This window comes from Chiloscyllium plagiosum, unplaced genomic scaffold (assembly GCF_037043375.1).
Source record: "Chiloscyllium plagiosum isolate Xiang-an unplaced genomic scaffold, Cpla_swu_hap1 HiC_scaffold_6, whole genome shotgun sequence".
NCBI classification, from domain to species: Eukaryota; Metazoa; Chordata; class Chondrichthyes; order Orectolobiformes; family Hemiscylliidae; genus Chiloscyllium; species Chiloscyllium plagiosum.
In genome coordinates this window covers 89,448,944-89,470,038 of record NW_028270144.1, presented here as the reverse complement: position 1 = coordinate 89,470,038, position 21,095 = coordinate 89,448,944, and the positions used below count along the sequence as shown (strand labels likewise).

At 40.1% G+C, this 21,095-nt stretch overlaps 1 protein-coding gene across 4 annotated transcripts in view; it reads left to right on the top strand.

Annotated features, from left to right (window-relative positions):
• The window catches only part of atp8a2 (ATPase phospholipid transporting 8A2), a 573,039-nt gene that overhangs the window by 104,872 nt on the left and 447,072 nt on the right, over positions 1-21,095 (top strand). For all 4 annotated transcript variants that reach the window (XM_087988186.1, XM_043691978.2, XM_043691979.2 and 1 more), the window contains one exon: positions 5,758-5,896. In XM_087988186.1, the coding sequence (XP_087844312.1) occupies positions 5,758-5,896 (139 nt within the window). The remainder of the gene's footprint in view (positions 1-5,757; positions 5,897-21,095) is intronic.

Sequence of the window (21,095 nt, the reverse complement as noted above, 5' to 3'; positions counted from 1 at the left end):
CGTCCTGTTGAGATCATACAGGACATTGGTGAGGCCTATCCTGGAGTATTCTGTGCAGGTCTGTTTGCCCTGTAATAGGAAGGATATTATTAAACTGGAGAGGATTTTAAAAAAAGGTTTACCAGCATGTTGCCAGAAATGAGGGTTGGTGTTTTAAAAGTAGGCTGGGACTTTTGTTCACGGGAGCATCGGCGATTGAGGTCAAAGTCTATAAAATCATGAGGGGCATGAGGTGAGTAGCAAAGGCCTTTTCCCTAAGGTGGGGAGTTCAAAACTAGGGGACATATAAATTTTAAGGTGAGAGGAGAGAGATTTAAAAAGGACTTGAGGGGCAACTTTTTTTACACAGAGGTAGTTACTGTGTGGAATGCACTTCCAGAGGAAGCAGTGGTTGTAGGTACAGTTGCAACATTTAGAAGACATTTGGATAAGCACATGACTAGGAAAGATTTGGAAGGATATGGGCCAAACACAGGCAGGTGGGGCTAATTTAGTTTGGGAACATGGTCGATGTGAACTAGTTGGACCGAAGGGTCTATTTCCATGCTGTGTGGCTGCATGACTCTATGACTCTAACAGTCAACATCATGTTCTTTTTGCTAACTTATAACAAAATATGTAACCTCTAAGGATTATAACTTCTCTGTTCTGATTATGTTATTTAACATGGTAAACACCTGAAGTAGTGTTGTAGTCTGAGCCTGTTATTCTATCCAGAGTACCAAATGCCTGAAGTAACATGGTGCTATGGTATTATGTTATATGGGAAGATATTTGATGAAGGGTATTAAATCTTAGCAAATTATATGCAATAGTATGATTTCAAATATCCAGTATCTTTTGTTGTTATGCAGTAGTGGATGTATGATTGGCCTAGTGTAATTTTTTTTTGTAATTCTTACATTGGTTCATGTTTCATGAATCATGTCTAGATAACATTTGGATTGTTGGCTTTAAGGTCCCTTTACTAGCTGTTTGTAAATGAAGAAAGAATAAGTTTTTTTTTACTCAGAATTTGGTCAGTTTACATGCTGTGATCAGAAATGCCTGCAGTGACAGTGGAAACACTTTCAGTGGAGAAATTGGAGAAGAGATTTTCAAGGCCATTGGATTGATCGGATAGCTCTGTCAAAGAGTTACATACACTGGATGGAATGGACTCCTTTGCATTCTATCTTGCATGATTTTCTGCCCTGTGCTATGCACGACACAACCACTTTTGGCTGAACAACCCAGATGTTGCCACTGTTAAATGCTCTTGAAATCCAACATTGATCTGAGCATCCATTGCCATTTCCTTCCTCAGTGATGATTCTAAACTCTTTAAGGTTATCTCCAGTGTACTTTAAAGAGGCAACTGTAATTTTTGTACTCTTGCCTGGGTGTTATTTATCTAAGCAACATATCTAATGCATGATTAATTTCTACTTCTATTTCTGTTCTTATGGGTCTATCTTGGAAGCCCAGCATGCTTAGTTAGTCTTTAATCTGAACCTGTTGGATCTGCGCTAAATAGAAAAAGACTGATAGACAAATAATAGCATCAAACTCTCTTCATTCACCTGCTCAAAAAACTGCATTGATAACATATTTGATGTTTAAGGAAAATAAATATACCTGGTGCTCAGAAACGAATGCATTTGCTCAACAAGTATTCATAAAATGCACAGAAGGTCTCAGGTTCAGCCTTAGCTATTAATTCTTTGGCAGAAATTGAAATACTGTTTGAGCAATACTGAGGAAACATCCCAAGGTGGTGTAGGTTCTCCAGGAACTAAGACTAAATCAACATTGAAACAATGGTAGAGCAATCCTACCCTCTTGGATGTCCCATCATAAAATTGGATTATGATGGATCTGTACCTCAGCTTTGATTAGACCATATCTTACCCATTGCTTAATACCTTCATGAAACAAACATCTAACTCAGTTTTGAAGTTTTATATTTTTAAAAAATTGTTCATAGAATACAGGCAGTCGAGGCTTAGTCAGCATTTGCTGTCCCTAACTGCCCTGGAGAAGCCGGCGATTCACTGTTTGTTGAACTGCGTTAAAAATCACACAACACCAGGTTATCATCCAAAAGGTTTATTTGGAAATACTAGCTTTCAGAGCGCTGCTCCTTCATGAGGTAACTAGTGGGGCAGGATCATAAAACAAAACGTCTATAGCAAAAGAACACAATGTCATGCAGTTAAAATGATATATTGAACATTTGATATATTCAGATTCCTGAAGAAGGGCCTGTGCCCGAAACGTCGAATCTCCTGTTCCCTGGATGCTGCCTGACCTGCTGTGCTGTTCCAGCAATAAAGTTTCAACTTTGATCTCCAGCATCTGCAGACCTCACTTTCTCCTCCTATATTGAACAAACCTATCTTGCTGTTAAGTCTTTCATTCTTTTAGGATGGGTTGCAGGTTTTGGTTCATTAATGTGTAAATGCCAGAACTACTTTGAAGTCACATTCTCGAGATAACTTAAGTTTTATAAAAAAAAGTGACATCTCAGCTCAGACAATATCTTAAAGGTGTGAGGTTAGAGTCTGTCTGTATCCCAATCTTGAGTCAGACTGGCTCGATTTCCAAAGTAGGAATTTATAAAATGTTACGTGGATTGACTGCCTGCAGGTTGTGTGCTTTTTGAGCAAAAATAGAATGTATCTGCAAATACAAATTCACCTCATAGATGTATATGTTTGTTTGTGTGTGTATGTGAGGGAGAGTGAGAGTGCGCATGAGAGAGTGTGTGTTTGCGTGTGTGTGTGCTTGGTAGAGTTTGTGATGAGTGTGACGGAGTATAAGCCTGTGAGAAGGTGTGTGTGTGTGTGTGTGTGTGTGTGTGTGTGTGTGTGTGTGTGTGTGTGTGTGTGTGTGTGTGTGTGTGTGTGTGTGTGTGTGTGTGTGTGTGTGTGTGTGAGAAAAAATAAATGTATAGTGTAATGGGGTCAACAGTAGTGTGACATGAACCCAAGGTCCCGGTTGAGGCCATCCCCATGGGTACTGAACTTGGCTATCAGCCTCTGCTCAGCCATTCTGCATATTTCAAAGTCTGTCTTGGAGGATGGTCACCCGAGGATCAGAGGCTGAATGTCCCTGACGGTTGAAGTGTTCCCAACTGGGAAGGAAATCTCTGGCAATTGTCCATTCATCCATTGTCTAGTGTCACATTATGGCTTCTTGAACTACTATAGTCCTTGGGGTGTAGGGACGTCCACAGTGATATTTGGAAGGGAGTTCCAGAACTTCAACTCAAACAATGAAAGAGTGATAGGTGGACTGAAGTGGAATTGCCTAGCCTCAACAGATATGGTCTAATCAAAGCTTTAAAACACTCTCTTGAGTAATCTCCAGCCTTCTGTCTTCCAGCTCCTTTGAGATGAAGGCCAACACATTTTGCTCTAGTTCACTAGCTTTAAATGATTTCTGTACCTGGTAGTCTAAATCTCCAAAGTAGGAATTTATAAAATTCCTTTTCTTCCACAGCTCCTAGTTTCTTAGATCAGAATGCTTTCTAGATTATATCTATCTTAGTTATACTTCCTAAAATTGAACTTCGTTTTGTCCACTCTCCTAAGCTGTCAAAGTTACTTGGCAACTTGCTTCCTCCCATTTGGGCTACTTACTTTAACGCGCAACTTAGCATTGTCAGGAAATTTGAATATATGTCTCCCTATTCTGTGATGAAGTTTCAAAATATATTATTTGGAAACTTGAGTTCTTGGGTATATCTTTAAGCATGGATTTGTATTTCTGTAATGTGTGCATCAAGAAAGAAGAACTTTGTTTCATTTTTGAGGTCTGTTGAGTGGCACAGAGATACCTGGAAATGTGTTTACATGTATTTAAATGAGATTTTTAAATCCTTTGAGTTGAGTAGTTCAGTGCTTTAGAAAATGGTAGAAGAGACAATAAAGTTGGGTTGCTGTCTAGCAATAAGGTGTCCTAGGAAACAGAAATATTTCTCTTTAGAAAACAGACTTTCCAGATGGGCAGGGAGAATACAGGTTTCTTTTCTCTAGAAGCATGTCAATGAATGCATGAAAAACCTGCCAGAGGGGCAGTGCAGTTTAGCAGTCTGAACAGTTATGGTAGCTGAAAACAAATCATAGGTGGTTTAATGACAATGACAGAAAGCTCCAGAAACATACAACTGTGGAATAGGAGTACAAGGAGTCCATGTTAAGAAAGAAGTGAGCGATGTTAGCAGTTTGTTTAAGGGTCTTATGAAAAGACGTAGACTAGAGAAGTTCGCATTCTGTGAATGGAGAAGTTAGCTGGAAAGAAACCAAGTACATCTGTGCCAACTGAACAAGGAAGTTTAAAGTCGAAACAGGCTGACCTTTCACTGAGGTTTGAGCATTTGTAACATTGTCATTGAGGATTAAGTCTTTTTTGATACGTGTAATAAGACAATTTCAGTGAATTATTTTGAAGTGTAATAGTGTTTTTGTGTGCAATAAATGTTGTTATTTTGTTAAGGATATTTTGATAGCCTCTTGTAAGTATGTTCAGTACTTGACTGACAAATAGTAAAAAAATAAATCTTGTGGTCTATCATGCTCTGGGATCTGGCTTGTTCAGTATTACTATCAACTGGGATTAGACAAGCTTCTTTTCTGTATGTCATTGATAAATGCAGTGATAAGTTTGACGCCCCCCCAGTGCTGATGTCTGGGACATGCAGTTAGTTACATCTAGTGAATTGGTACATATAGCCAATAGCCCTACTGTGTTTTTGACCTTCCAATTAATTCTTAATTCATCACTGTTATAGAACAGAGAATTTGATTCTGTCTCCAATAATGCCGTTCACTAACCCTCGCATGTCAAGGCGATGGATAAATAGATTGTCAGCCTGAGCTAATGTTAATCAATGGAAAGTGACTAACAGTCGCCCAGACTGACTCTTCCTCCACTGTCTACTGCTCCTCAGCTCTCTGTGCTCAACTGAAATTGAGAAGTTATGATGTGAAGAGTGAATAATCTTAGTTATGGAGCAGTGAGTTGAACCATAGCTGAGCTGTTTTTAACATTTTATCAATTCCTCTTCTTAAACTAGCTATGCCTGAAGCATTACTTTGGCTATATTTTGAACAAATATTTATGATGCAATGATAAAACTCTTGACGGCTATGAGTTTTAGATGTGTTTACTGCAGTAGCTGCTGATCCATTATGTTGTTAGACATAATAGAAGTGATTATTGAATCAGCCCCACAGCTCAGTGTAACACTGACAGATGGGCTGATTGGTGTATGCTGCGACAAACTGCCTGTGGATCCCAGGTTGCTGGGAGGGGAAATCCTTAATATTACATTAGTTGTCTATTTAAGTATTCCTAATCAGTCTGCATAATTTATTACTCTCCAAGTGATATACTACTTGGTCAGACATACTCTGTTGTAAAGCATCCATTTATCTGGCAGTGGCACTTGCAGCTTGCACTTGTATCATTGCTTGACTTCCCATTGGTCTGGAAAATTATCTCTTTTACAATAATGGCCCTTTTGTTGCTCTGAAGGTTATTTATTTTGTAAACCTGAAAGCCTGCTGATAACTATGTATGTGTGCTTCACATGCATCAAACAAAAGCGTGTCTGTCACTCATTGTTCAGAGAGCATTGTGCTGCTTTCAGCAGCTTAATTTACTGAGAGTGTGGCCCTGCTGTTTTATCAAACTTCTAACATCTGCCATTGGTAAGCATAAATTCTGTTTACTTCAAATTACTGAGTGGTTTCTCTCTGGTCTGAACATTAGGAACTGGTTGTTCATCTTCGGGCTACGAGAAGGCTGATGATGAGATGTCTGGAACGACATCCGCAGAGTTGGATCAAGCAGGCCGAGTTATCAATATCAATCTGCCTCAGATAACTAAATTCTGCGACAACCATGTCAGGTAAGGAAACATTAAAATTCATTGCGAGGGTTAGTATGGTTGCAGACATATGTTAAAGGTGAAATCATCTTTTTCTTGACAGAGTTGGAGTTTTTGAATTATTTACCGACTCTAAGTATGTCCCTTATTTCAATACGGTTGTTACTTAATAGAAGTAAGACTTGCTGCCTGATTGTGGGAAACCCAATGTCATGTTCTATGGAGTAATTCTGTTTCTTCCTGCTAGATAAAATTAAATTCAGAACAAAGATTATTGAGGGAAAAGGTGATTTTGATGACTGATGGAATATCTGTTAGAGACATTGCAGTGCATTCAAAGTTAAAGGATTTCGCTATTTTGATTTCACTAGCTAATAAATGTTCTTCATTTAAATATAACAAAAACCAAGGTTGTAGACTGTCTCCAAATTCCCAAATTATCAGGCACTTTAGTTCATCTCAGGTTTGAGTTTCTTTGCATTTAAAGAGAGGCATGTTTCCTTTTTGTCTTTGGTTTTAGAAATGCGTTATGGAATTATGTCTACAATGTACTATAAGTATGTGAATGTATTTTGGGGACTTCTTTAGAAGTGTGTTTTAAACATGAAAGCATGTTATTTTTGCTGCTTTAAATTAATTCCAAAAGAGAAATTCTGTAGTATTTGCCTATGAAAGTTCATGGTGTCTCTTGATTTTGGGACAGGGAAACCCATGAAAGTGTGTCGTTGTTTGAAGGGAGTACTACTCATGCAAGTCTCAAAGCCACCAATTTTAAGTGTATTGCAATAACAAAGTTGCTTCTTGTTTAATTATTTTCCAATAGTGATGGCAGAACATTCAGCAGTTATACAAACAGATTTTGAACAGTGGATCAGCTTGAAGTCTTATCCTGGGGACTCAGCTGGAAGCATTTTGAGCAATATTGTGCAATGTGCATGGGGAATCTGAACACGGGTTTGAAATATATGCAATTTCATATTTGTGGTTCTTTTGAATCACAAGGTCAGACTCGTTTCTTTTAGGGAGAGTGTAGCACATTTTATTTCTTTTGAGGTGCTAAACAAGTACATAAACTTCTGAAGCATCATTTAAAGAAAATTCAGTATTATTCAAGTTCTGTACCTCTAAATGACTATTTGTAAACTTACAAAACTGTACTTAAGTAACTACAGAGAACAACTGTAACAATTTGGTTTAATTATCAAAGTTATAGTGGTGGGAAAGGATTCTAAAAGACAGGAAAATATGGATCTCCAAGTCTGAATCATCCCTTTCATAATCTGTCTTGCTGTTGCATTGTATATTGTATCAGGAAATTGATATCCTGAGTATCTGGGAATTATTACAAAGTTACTGTTTCATCAGAAGTGAAAAAGATAGGAAGAATTACAAAAACAAAACTTAATCTCAGGATGTCATCAACCAATCAAATAGTTTTGAAGAGTAGTCACTATTAAAATGTAGAGAAACATGGCGAAGTTCCACTAACAATGCAGTGTGACAGTGATTAGATAATGTGTTCTAATGATGTTGTTGGAGGAATAAATATTGTCAAATAATGTCAAAGAATCTTTCACGTCCACCGAGCAGCACTTCAGGAAAGCAGATCATTACCATCTTCTCAAGGGATGGATGATAAATACTGGCCAACTAGTGATGCGCGCATTCCACAAATGAATTTTAACAAAATACCTAGAGAGTATACATGGCCTCTGTTTATCATCTCTTCGAAAAGATGGCATCCCCAACAATGTTGAGGAAGTGCTCCACTGTTTTGAAGTACCAGTGTAGATTTTGTGCTTAGATTTCTGACCTGAGGTTTGAACCTACAGTTTTGCCAACATTCCAGTTATTATGTCATTGCTGACATCTCATCTAATATGTTAAGGAAATATTACATATGAGTGCAAAGTACATGAGATAGAACCATTTTCTGAACCCTAAGAGTTCTGATTACAGCCTAGGAATTATTTTCTTGGCAGCTGTAAACAGATTTTTTTTGTTAGTTTCACCATAACATAGCATTCAATTGCTGTATCTTTGTCTTACAATGTTTAATGTTAATGTGATTACATAGGAAATGTTCTGCAGTTAAATAAAATTCTTTGTGTGAATTCTAAATGGTTTTAAAATCAAATAAAATCAAATCAATTGGCATACGGACTGTCAAACATGCTAGTAGTATAAACAATGGAAGACTCCCACAGAATTGTTACAATAACAGAAAGGCATTAGTGACATCTCCATAAAAATAAAGGTGGACTGCAGTAGTTCAAGAAGCAGCTCACTACCATCTCCTCAAGGGCAACTAGGGATGGGCAATAACTGATGGTCAGCTCGTGATTCCAGCATCACATGAAGAATAGAAAAAAAGCCCTGTATAAAACAATTTGTTAGCGGAATCGGTGATTGCCCATAAAATTAATTGGAATTAGTTTGAAAGACTTTTTGTGAGGAAGTGAACTGTGATTCTGTGTTGTTGATGATATTAGAAAAACCTAATGGTTTAGGAAATGGGACTTCTGATTAACTTGAATTTGAGAGATAGCAATCGTTTTATGAGAACTCCATTGTAATCATTTGATTTCTGCAGTAGTTACTGTACATTATACATCTTAAGTAGTTTCTCTTCTTCTAGTGTAGTCTGATTCACTAGAACTTATTTTTTAATAAAATTACTGATTTTTTAAATCAACATTTGCTATTCCCCTATCCAGCACACTTGACTCTAAAATCAAGTTTTAACATGTGATCTGTATTTTTTTTTAAAATTGTTGTTACTTTAGAAAAGCTAAAAACATTGGGTCATTGTGATCATTTGTAAAGTAATAGTTACTTTGTACTTTGAAAGCATGTTTGCTTTTCAATAGTATCTATGCTCAGGACGTTCTGGTATATTCTTTAGATAAAACGGATTTAATTTTTCAGCGGAAGTAGTTTTTACTTTGTATACATAAGTATTAGTTGAACTTCCAGATATGTTTTGTAACAACTGTGGTATCACTATGGTTTCCCATGTCATGAGGACATAGGAATTAGATTTTGAAGTATGCTGTACAGCCCCCTAGGTCTTAACCTACCCACACATGACAGTCCATTCATTCCAGGTATCATTAAATGGACCTTATATGTCCTGGCTTTAATGAGCAGAACAAACCTGCACATAATATTCTGAGCTGAAAAATGTGTTGCTGGAAAAGCGCAGCAGGTCAGGCAGCATCCAAGGAGCAGGAGAATCGACAGTGGCAAATCTTCCCTACTTCTACAATATATTCAATTTAAAATGAATAATGACATTGCATCTGCCTTGCTAATCACTTGCAACATGTTGTGATGTTGTGTAATTCATGTACCAGGACAGCCAGATCCCCCGGGACCATAGAATACTGTAATCTCTTTTCATTTAAGTAATATTGTCCTTTTTGTATTCTTTGTTCCAAGATGAACCACCTCACCACTTTATTTATTCATGGCACATGGACATTGTTGCATAGTCAGCATTTATTGTCCATCCTTAATCATCCTTGAGATTGTGGTGGTGAGCTCTATTCTTGAACTGCTGCAGTCTCTGGTGAATAGGTATCTTATTGTGCCATTGGGAAGGGAAGTTCCAGGATTTTGATCCAGCGAGTGTGTAAGAATGATTTGTTATATTTATTGTCACATGTACGTAATTACAGTGAAGAGTTTTGCTTGCAGGCAGTACAGGCAGATCATAGTACACAAGGATACAGATCATGGGGTGAAAACAAATTAGACATACAGGTTACACCGCATAGGATGTGCACTAGACAAGATCAGCATTATTTGAAGTTAGAGAATGCATTCGTCAGTCTAATAATGGCAGTGAAGAAGCTGTTCTTGAATCTATTGGTGCATGTGTTCAATCTTCTGTATCTTCTGCCTGACGGAAGAGGTTGTCTGAGAGCATAACCAGGGTGGGATGGATCTTTGATAATGCTGGTAGCCTTTCCATGGCAATGAGACATGTAAATGGAGCCCATTGATGGGAGGTTGGCTTCCGTGATGGTGTGGATGTGCACACAACCTTCTGTAGTTTCTTACGCTCCTGGGTAAAGCAGTTGCCACATCAGGCCATTATACACCAGGACAGTATGCTTTCTATGATACATCTGTAAAAGTTGGTGAGGGTCCTTACAGCCATACCAAATTTCCTGAGCAGCCTGCGGGAGAAGAGGTGTTGGTGTACCACCTTGACGGTTGCATCTACGTGGGAAGTCCAGGACAGGTCAGTTATTATCACTCCTAGGAACTTGACGCTCTCAACTTCCACTGCCTTAATGTAGGTGGGGGCATGTCCTCCTCCTTCCTTTCTGAAGTCACAGACCTCAATCAGTGAAGATAGACAACTGCACCGTCTTCACGATAGCACTCAACACTGGAGCACCCCACAGAATGCCCCCTTTTGGACAATGCTAACCTCTCAATGTCGGCAAAACAGAAGATTGGGAAGTATACAAAAACAAACAGAGGATATGGACGGCACGGCACAGTGGTTAGCACTGTTGCCTCACAGTGCCAGAGACCCGGGTTCAATTCCCGCCTCAGGTAACTGACTGTGTGGAGTTTGCACATTCTCCCCGTGTCTGCGTGGGTTTCCTCCCGTTGCTCCGGTTTCCTCCCACAGTCCAAAGATGTGCAGGTTAGGTGAATTGGACATGCTAAAATTGCCCGTAGTGTTAGGTGAAGGAGTAAATGTAGGGGTATGGGTAGGTTGTGCCTCGGCGGGTCGGTGTGGACTTGTTGGGCCAAAGGGCCTGTTTCCACACTAAGTAATCTAAAAAAAAACAAAGAGAGAGAAATAAGGAAGGAGAGGATCAAATATGAAGGTAAACGAGCCATTAGTATTAGAAATGATAGTAAAAGTTTCTTTCAATATATAAGAAACAAGCAAGAGGCGAAAGTAGATATTGGGCCACTCCAAATTGATGTAGGAAGGCTAGTGATGGGAGATAAGGAAATAGCTGAACAACTTAATAAGTACTTTGTGTCAGTCTTCACAGTGGGAGACATGAGTAATACCCCAACAATTAAGGAGAGTCAGGGGCAGAATTGAGCATGGTAGCCATTACAAAAGAGAAAGTGCTAGAAAAGGTCTAAAATTTGATAAATCTCTTGGCCCCAATGAATTACATCATAGAGTCCTGAGGGAGGTGGCTGAGGAAATAGTGGAGGCCTTGGTTATGATCTTTCAAAAATCACTGGAAACAGGGAAAGTCTCAGATGATTGGAAAATTGCTGTTGTAACCCCTTTGTTCAAGAAAGGATCAGGACAATAGATGGAAAATTATAGGCCGATTAGCCCAACCTCGGTTGTAGGTAAAGTTCGAGAATCCGTTGTTAAGGATGAAATTTCTAAATTTTTGGAAGTGCAGGGTCAGATTAGAGCAAGTCAGTATGGATTTAGTAAGGGGAGGATGTGCCTGACAAATCTGTTAGAATTCTTTGAGGCAGTAACACGTAGGTTAGACCAGGGAAACCCAGTGGATGTTATCTATCTAGACTTCCAAAAGGCCTTTAATAAGGTGCCTCACGGGAGGCTGCTGAGTAAGGTGAGGGCCCATGTTGTTCGAGGTGAGCTCCTGGCATCGATTGAGGATTGGCTGTCTGTCATGCAGAGAGTTGGGATGAAGGGTTCTTTTTCAGAATTGCAGCTGGTGACAAGTGGTGTCCTGTAGGGTTTTGTGTTGGGGCCGCAGCTGTTCACTTAGATATTTATGATCTGGATGAATAGACTGGGAGCATTCTGGCGAAGTTCGCCGATGATATGAAGTTAGGCAGACAGGCAGGTAGTACTGAGGAGGTGGGTAGGCTGCAGAAAGATTTAGTTTAGGAGAGTGGTCCAGGAAATGGCTGATGAAATTCAACGTGAGCAAAAGCGAGGTCTTGCACTTTGGAAAAAAGAATACAGGCATGGACTATTTTCTGAACAGTGAGAAAATTCATAAAGCCAAAGGGATCTGAGAGTGCTAGTCCAGGATTCTCTAAAGGTTGACTTGCTGGTTGACTCTGTGGTTAAGAAAGCAAATGTAATGTTCTCATTTATCTCAAGAGGGTTGGAATATAAAAACAATGATGTGCTTTTGAGATGTTATAAAGCTCTAGTTAGGCCCCATTTAGAATACTGTGTCCAGTTTTGGGCCTCACACCTCAATAAGGAGATACTGGCACTGGAGCATATCCAGCGGAGATTCACATGGACAATCCATGGAATGGTAGGTCTAACGTATGATAGACACTGAGGATCGTGGGATTGTATTCATTAGAGTTCAGAAAGTTGAGGGGAGATCTAATAGAAACTTACAAGTTAATGCATGGCTTAGAAAGGGTGGATGCTGGGAATTTGTTTCCATTAGGCGGGGAGATTAGGACCCGTGGGCATAGCCTTAGAATTAGAGGAGACATTTTTTCAGCCAGCTAATGGTGGACCTGTGGAACTTATTGCCACGGAGCACAGTGGAGGCCTGGATGTTAAATACCTTCAAGGCAGAGATTGATAAATTCTTTATCTCACAAGGAATTAAGGACTATGGGGAGAGTGCGGGTAAGTGGAGTTGAAATGCTCATCTGCCATGATTGAGTAGCAGAGTGGACCCGATGGGCTGAATGGTATTACTTCCACTCCTATTTCTTATGCTCTTATGGTCTCTCTGTCTCTGTCTCATATTCTCTCTCTTTCTATCTCACTCTCTCTCTCTATCTCACTCTCTCTGTGTCTCCTGAACCCTTCAGTCAGTGAATGTAATTTACACAAGGATGTTTTCTCTCTCACTCACAAATGAACATCTTCTAACTTTCTGCCTTCATGTTTTCCTAGCCTGTAAGGATAATGGGACATTTATTACCCAAAACAGTCAAAATGAGGGAGCTAAGCTTCATAAATTCAAATTTGCTCAGTGTGATATGCATGAAAGTGTTTCTGGATTGTTCTATTATATGCATATTCCACTTAGCTTATTAACTTACAAGTTCTTTTCTTATTGCATATGAGTTTTGTTAAGAATCTTTGATATAATCCAGAAATTTAGTTATCCAACGAGCCACTGTGAAATATGCGTGCCTCTGACGTGAGAAGGACGTTCTGCCACACGTTCCACAAGTAAACAAATGTTGTCACCTTATTTACAGAGATCCATTGGCACTAAGAACATATATCCCCAATTCTTCTGGACAAATACCGCCCCGATAGTCAAGCGCTTTCCCGCATCTCCTTAGCAGATGTAAGGGTACTAACTTTGTCACCAGGGTGCCTGGTTCATTTTAATAAAATAAAGAACTGGAAATCTGAAGCCATCCTGAACAAGGGTCATTAGGCTCAAAATGTTGACATTGCTTTCTCTCCACAGATGTTGCCAGGTCGGGCTGAGTTTCTCTAGCAGTGTCTGTTTTTTTTGTACCATAATCACTTGCTTGTTTAACTCTTCAGTTCCCACCTTCAGCCAGACAAACTACATTAAGAACATTGGACCTGCTGGACAATTGCAATGGCTTGAGGCTGCTGCATTTTTTTTGTGTCCCCTTACCTGCCTCACCTGTAGTAACTGATCACTACCCTCCCTGCTGTTCCTGACCTTGGATCAAATTAAAAGGCTGTAGGCTGTCTCTCTGACTGTCTCTGAAACAAAGTATCGAGGCAACTTTGGCCTACACTGATGCATTGCAATATGTCACGCTCAGACTTCAGCTGATTAACTGAAGTTCTTCGAGTTGCAGATATGTTTACCTTGGATCTCACAGGTGTTCATGAATCTCCACATCCTGCAGTTTAACACATCACCTGCCCTGTTATCTGTGCAGTTTCTATATTCTTTACCAAGGAATGAAATGATCACTTGTGTCCATCTCTAAGTACCCTTGAGTTGAGTGGCTTGCTTAGGCATTTAAGAGTTAACCACATTTCTGTATATCAGCAGTAGGCTGTCAAGGGAGTAATTTTAACATTCTCTCTGACCACAGGTGAGATGCCAGAGCACTGGAGGACTGGTAATGTTGGCCCATTATTAATAAAGGGAGGAAGGGATAGACAGAAATTACAGGCAAGTCAGTCGAACCTGGGTGGTTGGAAATTTATTAGAGATAATTCTGAGAAAGAATATAGAATATAGAACATAGAACATAGAAAAATACAGCGCAGTACAGGCCCTTTGGCCCTCGATGTTGCGCCGATCCAAGCCCACCTAACCTACATACACTAGCCCACTATCCTCCATATGCCTATCCAATGCCCGTTTAAATGCCCATAAAGAGGGAGAGTCCACCACTGCTACTGGCAGGGCATTCCATGAACTCACGACTCGCTGAGTAAAGAATCTACCCCTAACATCTGTCCTATACCTACCACCCCTTAATTTAAAGCTATGTCCCCTCGTAATAGCTGACTCCATATGTGGAAAAAGGTTCTCATGGTCAACCCTATCTAAACACCTAATCACCTTGTACACCTCTATCAAGTCACCCCTAAACCTTCTTTTCTCCAATGAAAACAGCCCCAAGTGCCTCAGCCTTTCCTCATACGATCTTTCTACCATACCAGGCACATCCTGGTAAACCTCCTCTGCACCTGTTCCAGTGCCTCCACATCCTTCCTATAGTACGACGACCAAAACTGCACACAATACTCCAGATGCGGCCGCACCAGAGTCTTATACAACTGCAACATGACCTCAGGGCTCCGGAACTCAATTCCTCCACCAATAAAAGCTAGTACGCCATATGCCTTCTTCACCGCACTATTTACCTGGGTGGCAACTTTCAGAGATCTGTGTACATGGACACCAAGATCCCTCTGCTCATCCAGGAATGCTCAATATGGATTTGTTATGTGAAGGTTGTATTTGACCAATTTGATTGAATGTTTGGGGAGGTAACTGCAATTGCTGGTGTGAGTGATGTTTTTGATGTAGTCCATATGGACTTCAGCCAGGCTTTTGATCAGGCCCTTTATAGCAAATTGATCAAGAAAGTCAGAAGTGTGTGGTATCCAAGGCAAAGTGGCATGTCACATCAAAATGCATTGAGAGGCAGGAAGCAAAGGGATGTTTTTGTGATTGGAAGTCTTTTTATGCAGGGCTTGATACTGCAGCCCTTACTGTCTGTGGTATGCATTAGTGGGTTGGACTTAATTACAAGGGATATGACCAAGAGGATTACGGATGTCATGAAGGGTGATAGATATTAAACAGGATAGCCATAAACTGCAAGAGGATATCAGTGGAGTTGTCAGCTGGTAAAGCAGTGGCAAATGGAATTCAAATTGGAGAAGTGTGCCAAGAAATGGAGTTTAATTTAGAAAAGTGCGAAATGTTGCATTTTGATTAGACAACTCAGGGCCAGAATTACACAGTTAATGTTAAGGCCCTGGGGAGTGGTGTTGAACAGACAGATCTATGGGTGCAGGTACATAGTTTCTTGAAGGTGGCATTGCAGGTAAATGGGGGCACGGGGTGAAGAAGGCATTTGTCATGCCTGCCTTCATTGGTTGGAGCTTTGAGTACAGGATTTGGGATGTCACGTTACAGCTGTACAAGACATTGGTAAGGCCACATTTGACGTAGTGCATACAATTTTGAACGTGCTGCTATAGGAAGGATGTTGTTAAACTGGCAAGGGTGTTACCAAGATGGAGAGTTTGAGTTATAAAGAGAGGCTGGACAGGCTGCAACCTTTTGCAACCCCCTAGATGGTAGGAGGCTGAGTGGTGATCTTGTAGAGTTTATAAAATCATGGGGGGCATAAATAAGGTGAATAGCCAAGGCAGGGTAAGGAATCCAAAACTAGAGGACATAGGTTTAAGGTAAAATTGGAAAGATTTTAAAGGGACCTGAGGGGCAACTCTTTCATGCAGAGGGTGGTGCATATGTGGATCGAGCTGCCTGAGGAAGTGGTAGAGGTGAGTACAATTGCAACATTAAGACATTTGGACTGGTATATAGATAGGAAAGGTTTAGAGGATATGAGCCAACACAGACAAATGGGACTAGTTCAGTTTGGGAAACCTGATCAGCATGGATGAGTTAAGCCTGAGTCTGTTTCTGGCCTGAATGACTCTAAATGTGAGGTAATACACTTGGGGACTAACAAGGTATTACATCATCAATTGTAGACAACTGGGAAGTATTGAAGATTGGAGGGACTTTGGTGTGCATGTCCACCAATTTCTGAATGGAGCTGGGTGGGTAGATAAGTTGGTTTAAAAAAAGATTTATGAGAGAGCTGCCTTTGTAAATGGTGGCATAGAATGTAAGAGCGAGGACGACATGCTGGAACTGTATAAAATGTTGGATAACTGGAATTCTGTATGAATCGTTCTAGTCATCACATTTTTGCATGAGAGATAGTGCAAAGAAGACTTATTGGGATTCTGCCTGGGCCAGAGAATCTGAGGTATGAGGAAATTTGGATAGACTAGGGTTGTATTCCTTGGAGCACAAGAAGTTGAGAGGGGGCCTGATGCAAATATGTAAAATTCTGAGAGGTATAGATTGGATGTTCACGAAGGTAGGTTGTTCATTAGCAGAGGTTTCAATAATCCTCGTGGGGAAGTAGTTAAAATCAGAGGAGACTTGAGAAATGGTGTGAGTCAGATACTCAGAGCCTCAGAGTGGTTGTGTCAGGAACTCTTGTGACATTTAAGTTTCATGTGGATATTCAGTTGTGTTGCATTGCCTCCAGGGCTGTGGGCCAAGAGATGGAAAATGAGATTATTATAATCAGCTCTTTGTTGATCATTGACCTGATGGGCTGAAAGCTTGCTTCTGTGCTATAAACATTGATGAGGACTGAGGGTCCGGAATCGCATGTCGATCAGAACAGGAATGAATGCAGATCCACCCTGAAAGACATTACTGAACTAGCTGAAAAGCTAGTCCAACACCGGCATCTCCAAATCTGAACTAGCTGGATTTCTTCAATAACTGTTGTTAGTTTCGTGGTCACCATAATTGAAATGGCTTTAAATTTCAGGTTTTATTTTCTAATCAACCTGTGCTGAGATGATTTCACACACACCTCTGAGTAGTTGGGATGTGAACCCTGGACACTACCACTGCACCACAAGTGCTCTTACTCCAGCCTTTTATTAGTTAAATTGAAGTAGCGCCAACTACTGTGAACCTGTCTCCCTAGAATATCAATTAGCCTGCACCTCTGGATTGCTAGGGCAGTGAACTACTGTCTCTCCATAATTTTAATGATCTATTTTGCAAACTAAATTTTAATTTGTGCCTTTAGTCTTGTCTTTGCATGTTTACTACTTATTTCAGTTATTGTTCTTCTTGCCCTGTTTGAAATTCACTACCTTAGAATAGATATCAGGTAAGATAAATGAGAAATGCTTACCATCCAATCAACTACTTGCTTTCTTGTGATATGAATGACATAGTTATATAAATTGGAGCAGTTTGGACTGTTTTCCTTTAAGAGAAGATTCTGAGGAGATTTACACGAGATATTCAGAATCATGAAGGGTCTGAACTAAATGGTAGGCAGGAACTGTTACCATCATGGAAAGATTAAAGACTGTCTTTGCACAAGTGGAGTATGTGCATCCCCACCGAGCCTTTTCCTTGCCCAGAAGGAAAATCCAGTAAAACTTGCGAATTAGACATATTGGCCTGACTCCCCTATCTGCTTTAAAATGGAGGACCAGTATGACCTGTATGTTCATTTCCATGTATTCCCACCCTATGAAAGTTGCAGTACACTCCCTCCTCTCAGCCTCTTCTGAAGGGCTTGCCTCCTTCCCTATGTTCTTGGAGAGTCTTCTACCCCGACCCACCCCTAAACCCTTGTCAAGATGCCAGAAGAATTGGTCACTCTGGGTAATGCACCAGCATGGATGGAAAATTGGTTGGCTGTTGGGAACAGAAGAGTAGGGATATGTGGTTCATTTTTGTGTTGACTTGGTTGTAACAAGTGAAGTGTCACATTGATTATGCTGTGACATCAATTGTTTCCAATCCATATCCATGACTTAGATAAAAATTATTTTTAATCAATCTGTTCAGACATTATGTCACATGTCTGAAGCAGTTGGGACATAAACATGGGCCTTCTGGCACAGAGGTAGGGACAGAGGGTCTGTTTCCATGTTGTACATCTCTATGATTATATCTGTGCAGCAAAGGCCCCTAAGGACAAATGTATGGTTGCTATGTTTGCTCAGTTACATGAAGATGTGTAGGAAAGTAAGTTACCAAGAAGTAAAAGTCCACAGAGAAATTTAGGTGGGTTAAGTGCGTGGGCACCCCGGCACACCCCTTTAAATTTATAACGGAAGCCTTTTCAAAATTGATGGCTTTTGATGCCCGTCATATAATTATAGGGGGAGACTTTAATTGTATTATGGATCCGGAAATAGACAGGATTCCCAAGAGTACTGCAGGAGTATCTCCCAGATCTAGACAATTGATGGATCTGAACAAAGAATTAGGATTAGTAGATGTATGGAGATGTCTTCATCCACAGGGTAGAGATTTTTCTTTCTACTCTAATCCACATAAATGTCATACCAGAATTGATATGTTTTTTGCCCCCTCAATTTTTTTAAATTCCATATCATCCTGTAAAATAGGTAATATAGCAATTTCTGACCACGCTGCTGTATATATGGAAACTAAGGCGAGGAACAGTGGGACATCCCCTCGGCATTGGCGTATGGACCCCTTCTTAATGAAAGATAGTAAATTTGTAAAGTACTTCTCTCAAGAATTTAAAACTTTTTTAGAAATTAATTCAGGTACAGCTAGCAACCCGTCAATGATGTGGGAGACCATCAAAGCTTACACGCGAGGCTTGATCATCTCCTACTCAGCGACCCAGAAGAAATTAAAGGGAGAACAACAGCGTCTGCTTGAAGCCCGCTTAAAAGCGGCTGAAACAGCATACACTGATAGACCTTCTATTATTAAATTGCAAAGGATTACAGCTCTTAGGACAGCTCTAAATACTACACTTACTCAAACGGCTAAGAGGGAAATATTATTTGCAAAGCAAAGGTTATATGAATATGGCGACAAACCGGGTAGATACTTAGCATTTCTTGCAAAGAAAAAAAAGGCCCCTCAGACTATTATGTCTATCAAGGAAAGTACGGGTATTTTGACTCATGATCATAAAAAGATTAATGCGACCTTTAGAGAATTCTATTCTGAGTTATATAAATCACAGGATTGTGAAGATAGGACGAAGAGGATGCAGTCATTTTTTAAAAATTTGACTTTTCCAGACCTAACTCCGGAACAAGTATCGGTCCTAAATGCTCCTCTTACACCCCAAGAAATAGTTGATGCAATTAGGCACCTTCAAAATGGTAAGGCGCCGGGCCCAGATGGCTTTCAAGCTGAATTTTATAAAGAATTTACAGAAATACTGGTTGGTCCACTTATGGACATGTATAACTATGCATATAGTCAGGGCTGTCTCCCGCCTTCGCTGAAAGAGGCAAATATCTCTCTTATCCTTAAAAAAGGAAAGGACCCAGAAGATTGTACATCATACAGACCAATATCCTTGCTAAATGTAGATTTTAAAATCCTCTCTAAAACGTTAGCACTGAGATTAGAAAGGATACTGCCACATATTATAAAGGAGGATCAGACGGGGTTTATTAAGGGCCGTAGATCATCCAATAATGTTAGAAGGGCTCTGAATATGATTCAAGCTTGTCATCAGGGAAAGATACCAGGAGTAGTGGTTTCATTAGACGCGGAAAAGGCATTTGATAGGGTCGAATGGTCATATTTGTTTTACACATTGGAGAGGTTTGGTGTTGGACAGGTGTTTACCAAATGGATCTCAACATTGTATAGTGATCCCAAAGCAGTTGTGGTTACCAATGGATTAGGCTCGGATAGCTTCAGTGTGGGTAGGGGCTGCCGTCAGGGATGTCCCCTCTCGCCATTGTTATTCACGCTAATAATTGAACCACTAGCAGAAGCTATACGAGCTGATCCTAATATAGTGGCCCCAAGGATTGGTACAGGTAAACATAAAATTACCCTTTATGCAGATGATGTTCTTCTATTCCTCAGTAACCCTTTGATGTCCATACCTCGCTTAATCCAAGTTATTAATACATTTAGTGCATTCTCAGGCTATAAAATTAATTTTTCAAAATCGGAGGCTATGCCAATGGGTGGCCTTGCTGTGATACCCCGCTTAGCGGACGGTTCCCTTTTTCCCTTTCGCTGGTCCCTGGAGAGTTTCTTATATTTAGGCATTTTTATTACTCCAGTATTTGGTCAGTTGTATAAGGCTAATTTTGTGTATTTATTGGAAAGGATAAGGCAGGACCTCCAGCGATGGGGAGTCCTGCCAATTTCCTGGTTGGGTAGAATAGCATTAATCAAAATGAATATCCTGCCCCGTCTCCTATATCCTATGAGAATGCTTCCGGTGATGCTGCCGAGGACGGCTTTATGTAAATTATACGGCTGGCTGAGTTCCTTTATCTGGAATCATAGGCGGCCCCTCATTAAGCTGAAGAAGCTACAGCTTCCACAGGCAAGGGGTGGATTGGACTTCCCAGATTTTAGGAAATATCAATTAAGTTCCCTATTAAGTTACATAGCTGATTGGGTCTTGTCTGATCCACAATCAATCTGGTTGGACATCGAGGCTTCTCAAGTAAAATACCCACTTATTAACCTTTTATTCTCAGACAAGAGGAAAATCATTACAGATCACTGTAGAAACTAATACTAAATACAATCAAGGCTTGGAATATAATGCGGCAAAATGAGGGTAATTCACATAAAACATCCCCCTATGCACCGATAGTGGGAGCATGGGGATTCCAACCGGGGTTAACAGATGCCACTTTTAAACTCTGGAGATCCAGGGGTATCTCATGTCTCGGGGATTTATTTAAAGATGGGGTCCTGATGTCTTTCGGACAGCTGCGTCAGAAATTCGGATTACCCAATGGAGACCTCTTTCGATACTTCCAAATTCGAGATTATATACAGAAGAAGACTACGTTATTAGATAGTCTTTATAAATCCGATAGAGAATGTAATGTCCTACGACCAGTGGGGGTATCTTCCGTCAGTAATATTTATCATTTACTACATGATGAAGTATTGGGAGATATGGATAATCTGCTTAAAACATGGGATCAGGATCTGGGACTAGAAATCTCCACAGAAACGTGGAATGATATCTGGGAAAATGCTAGAAGAATTACTATTTGTAACAGAAC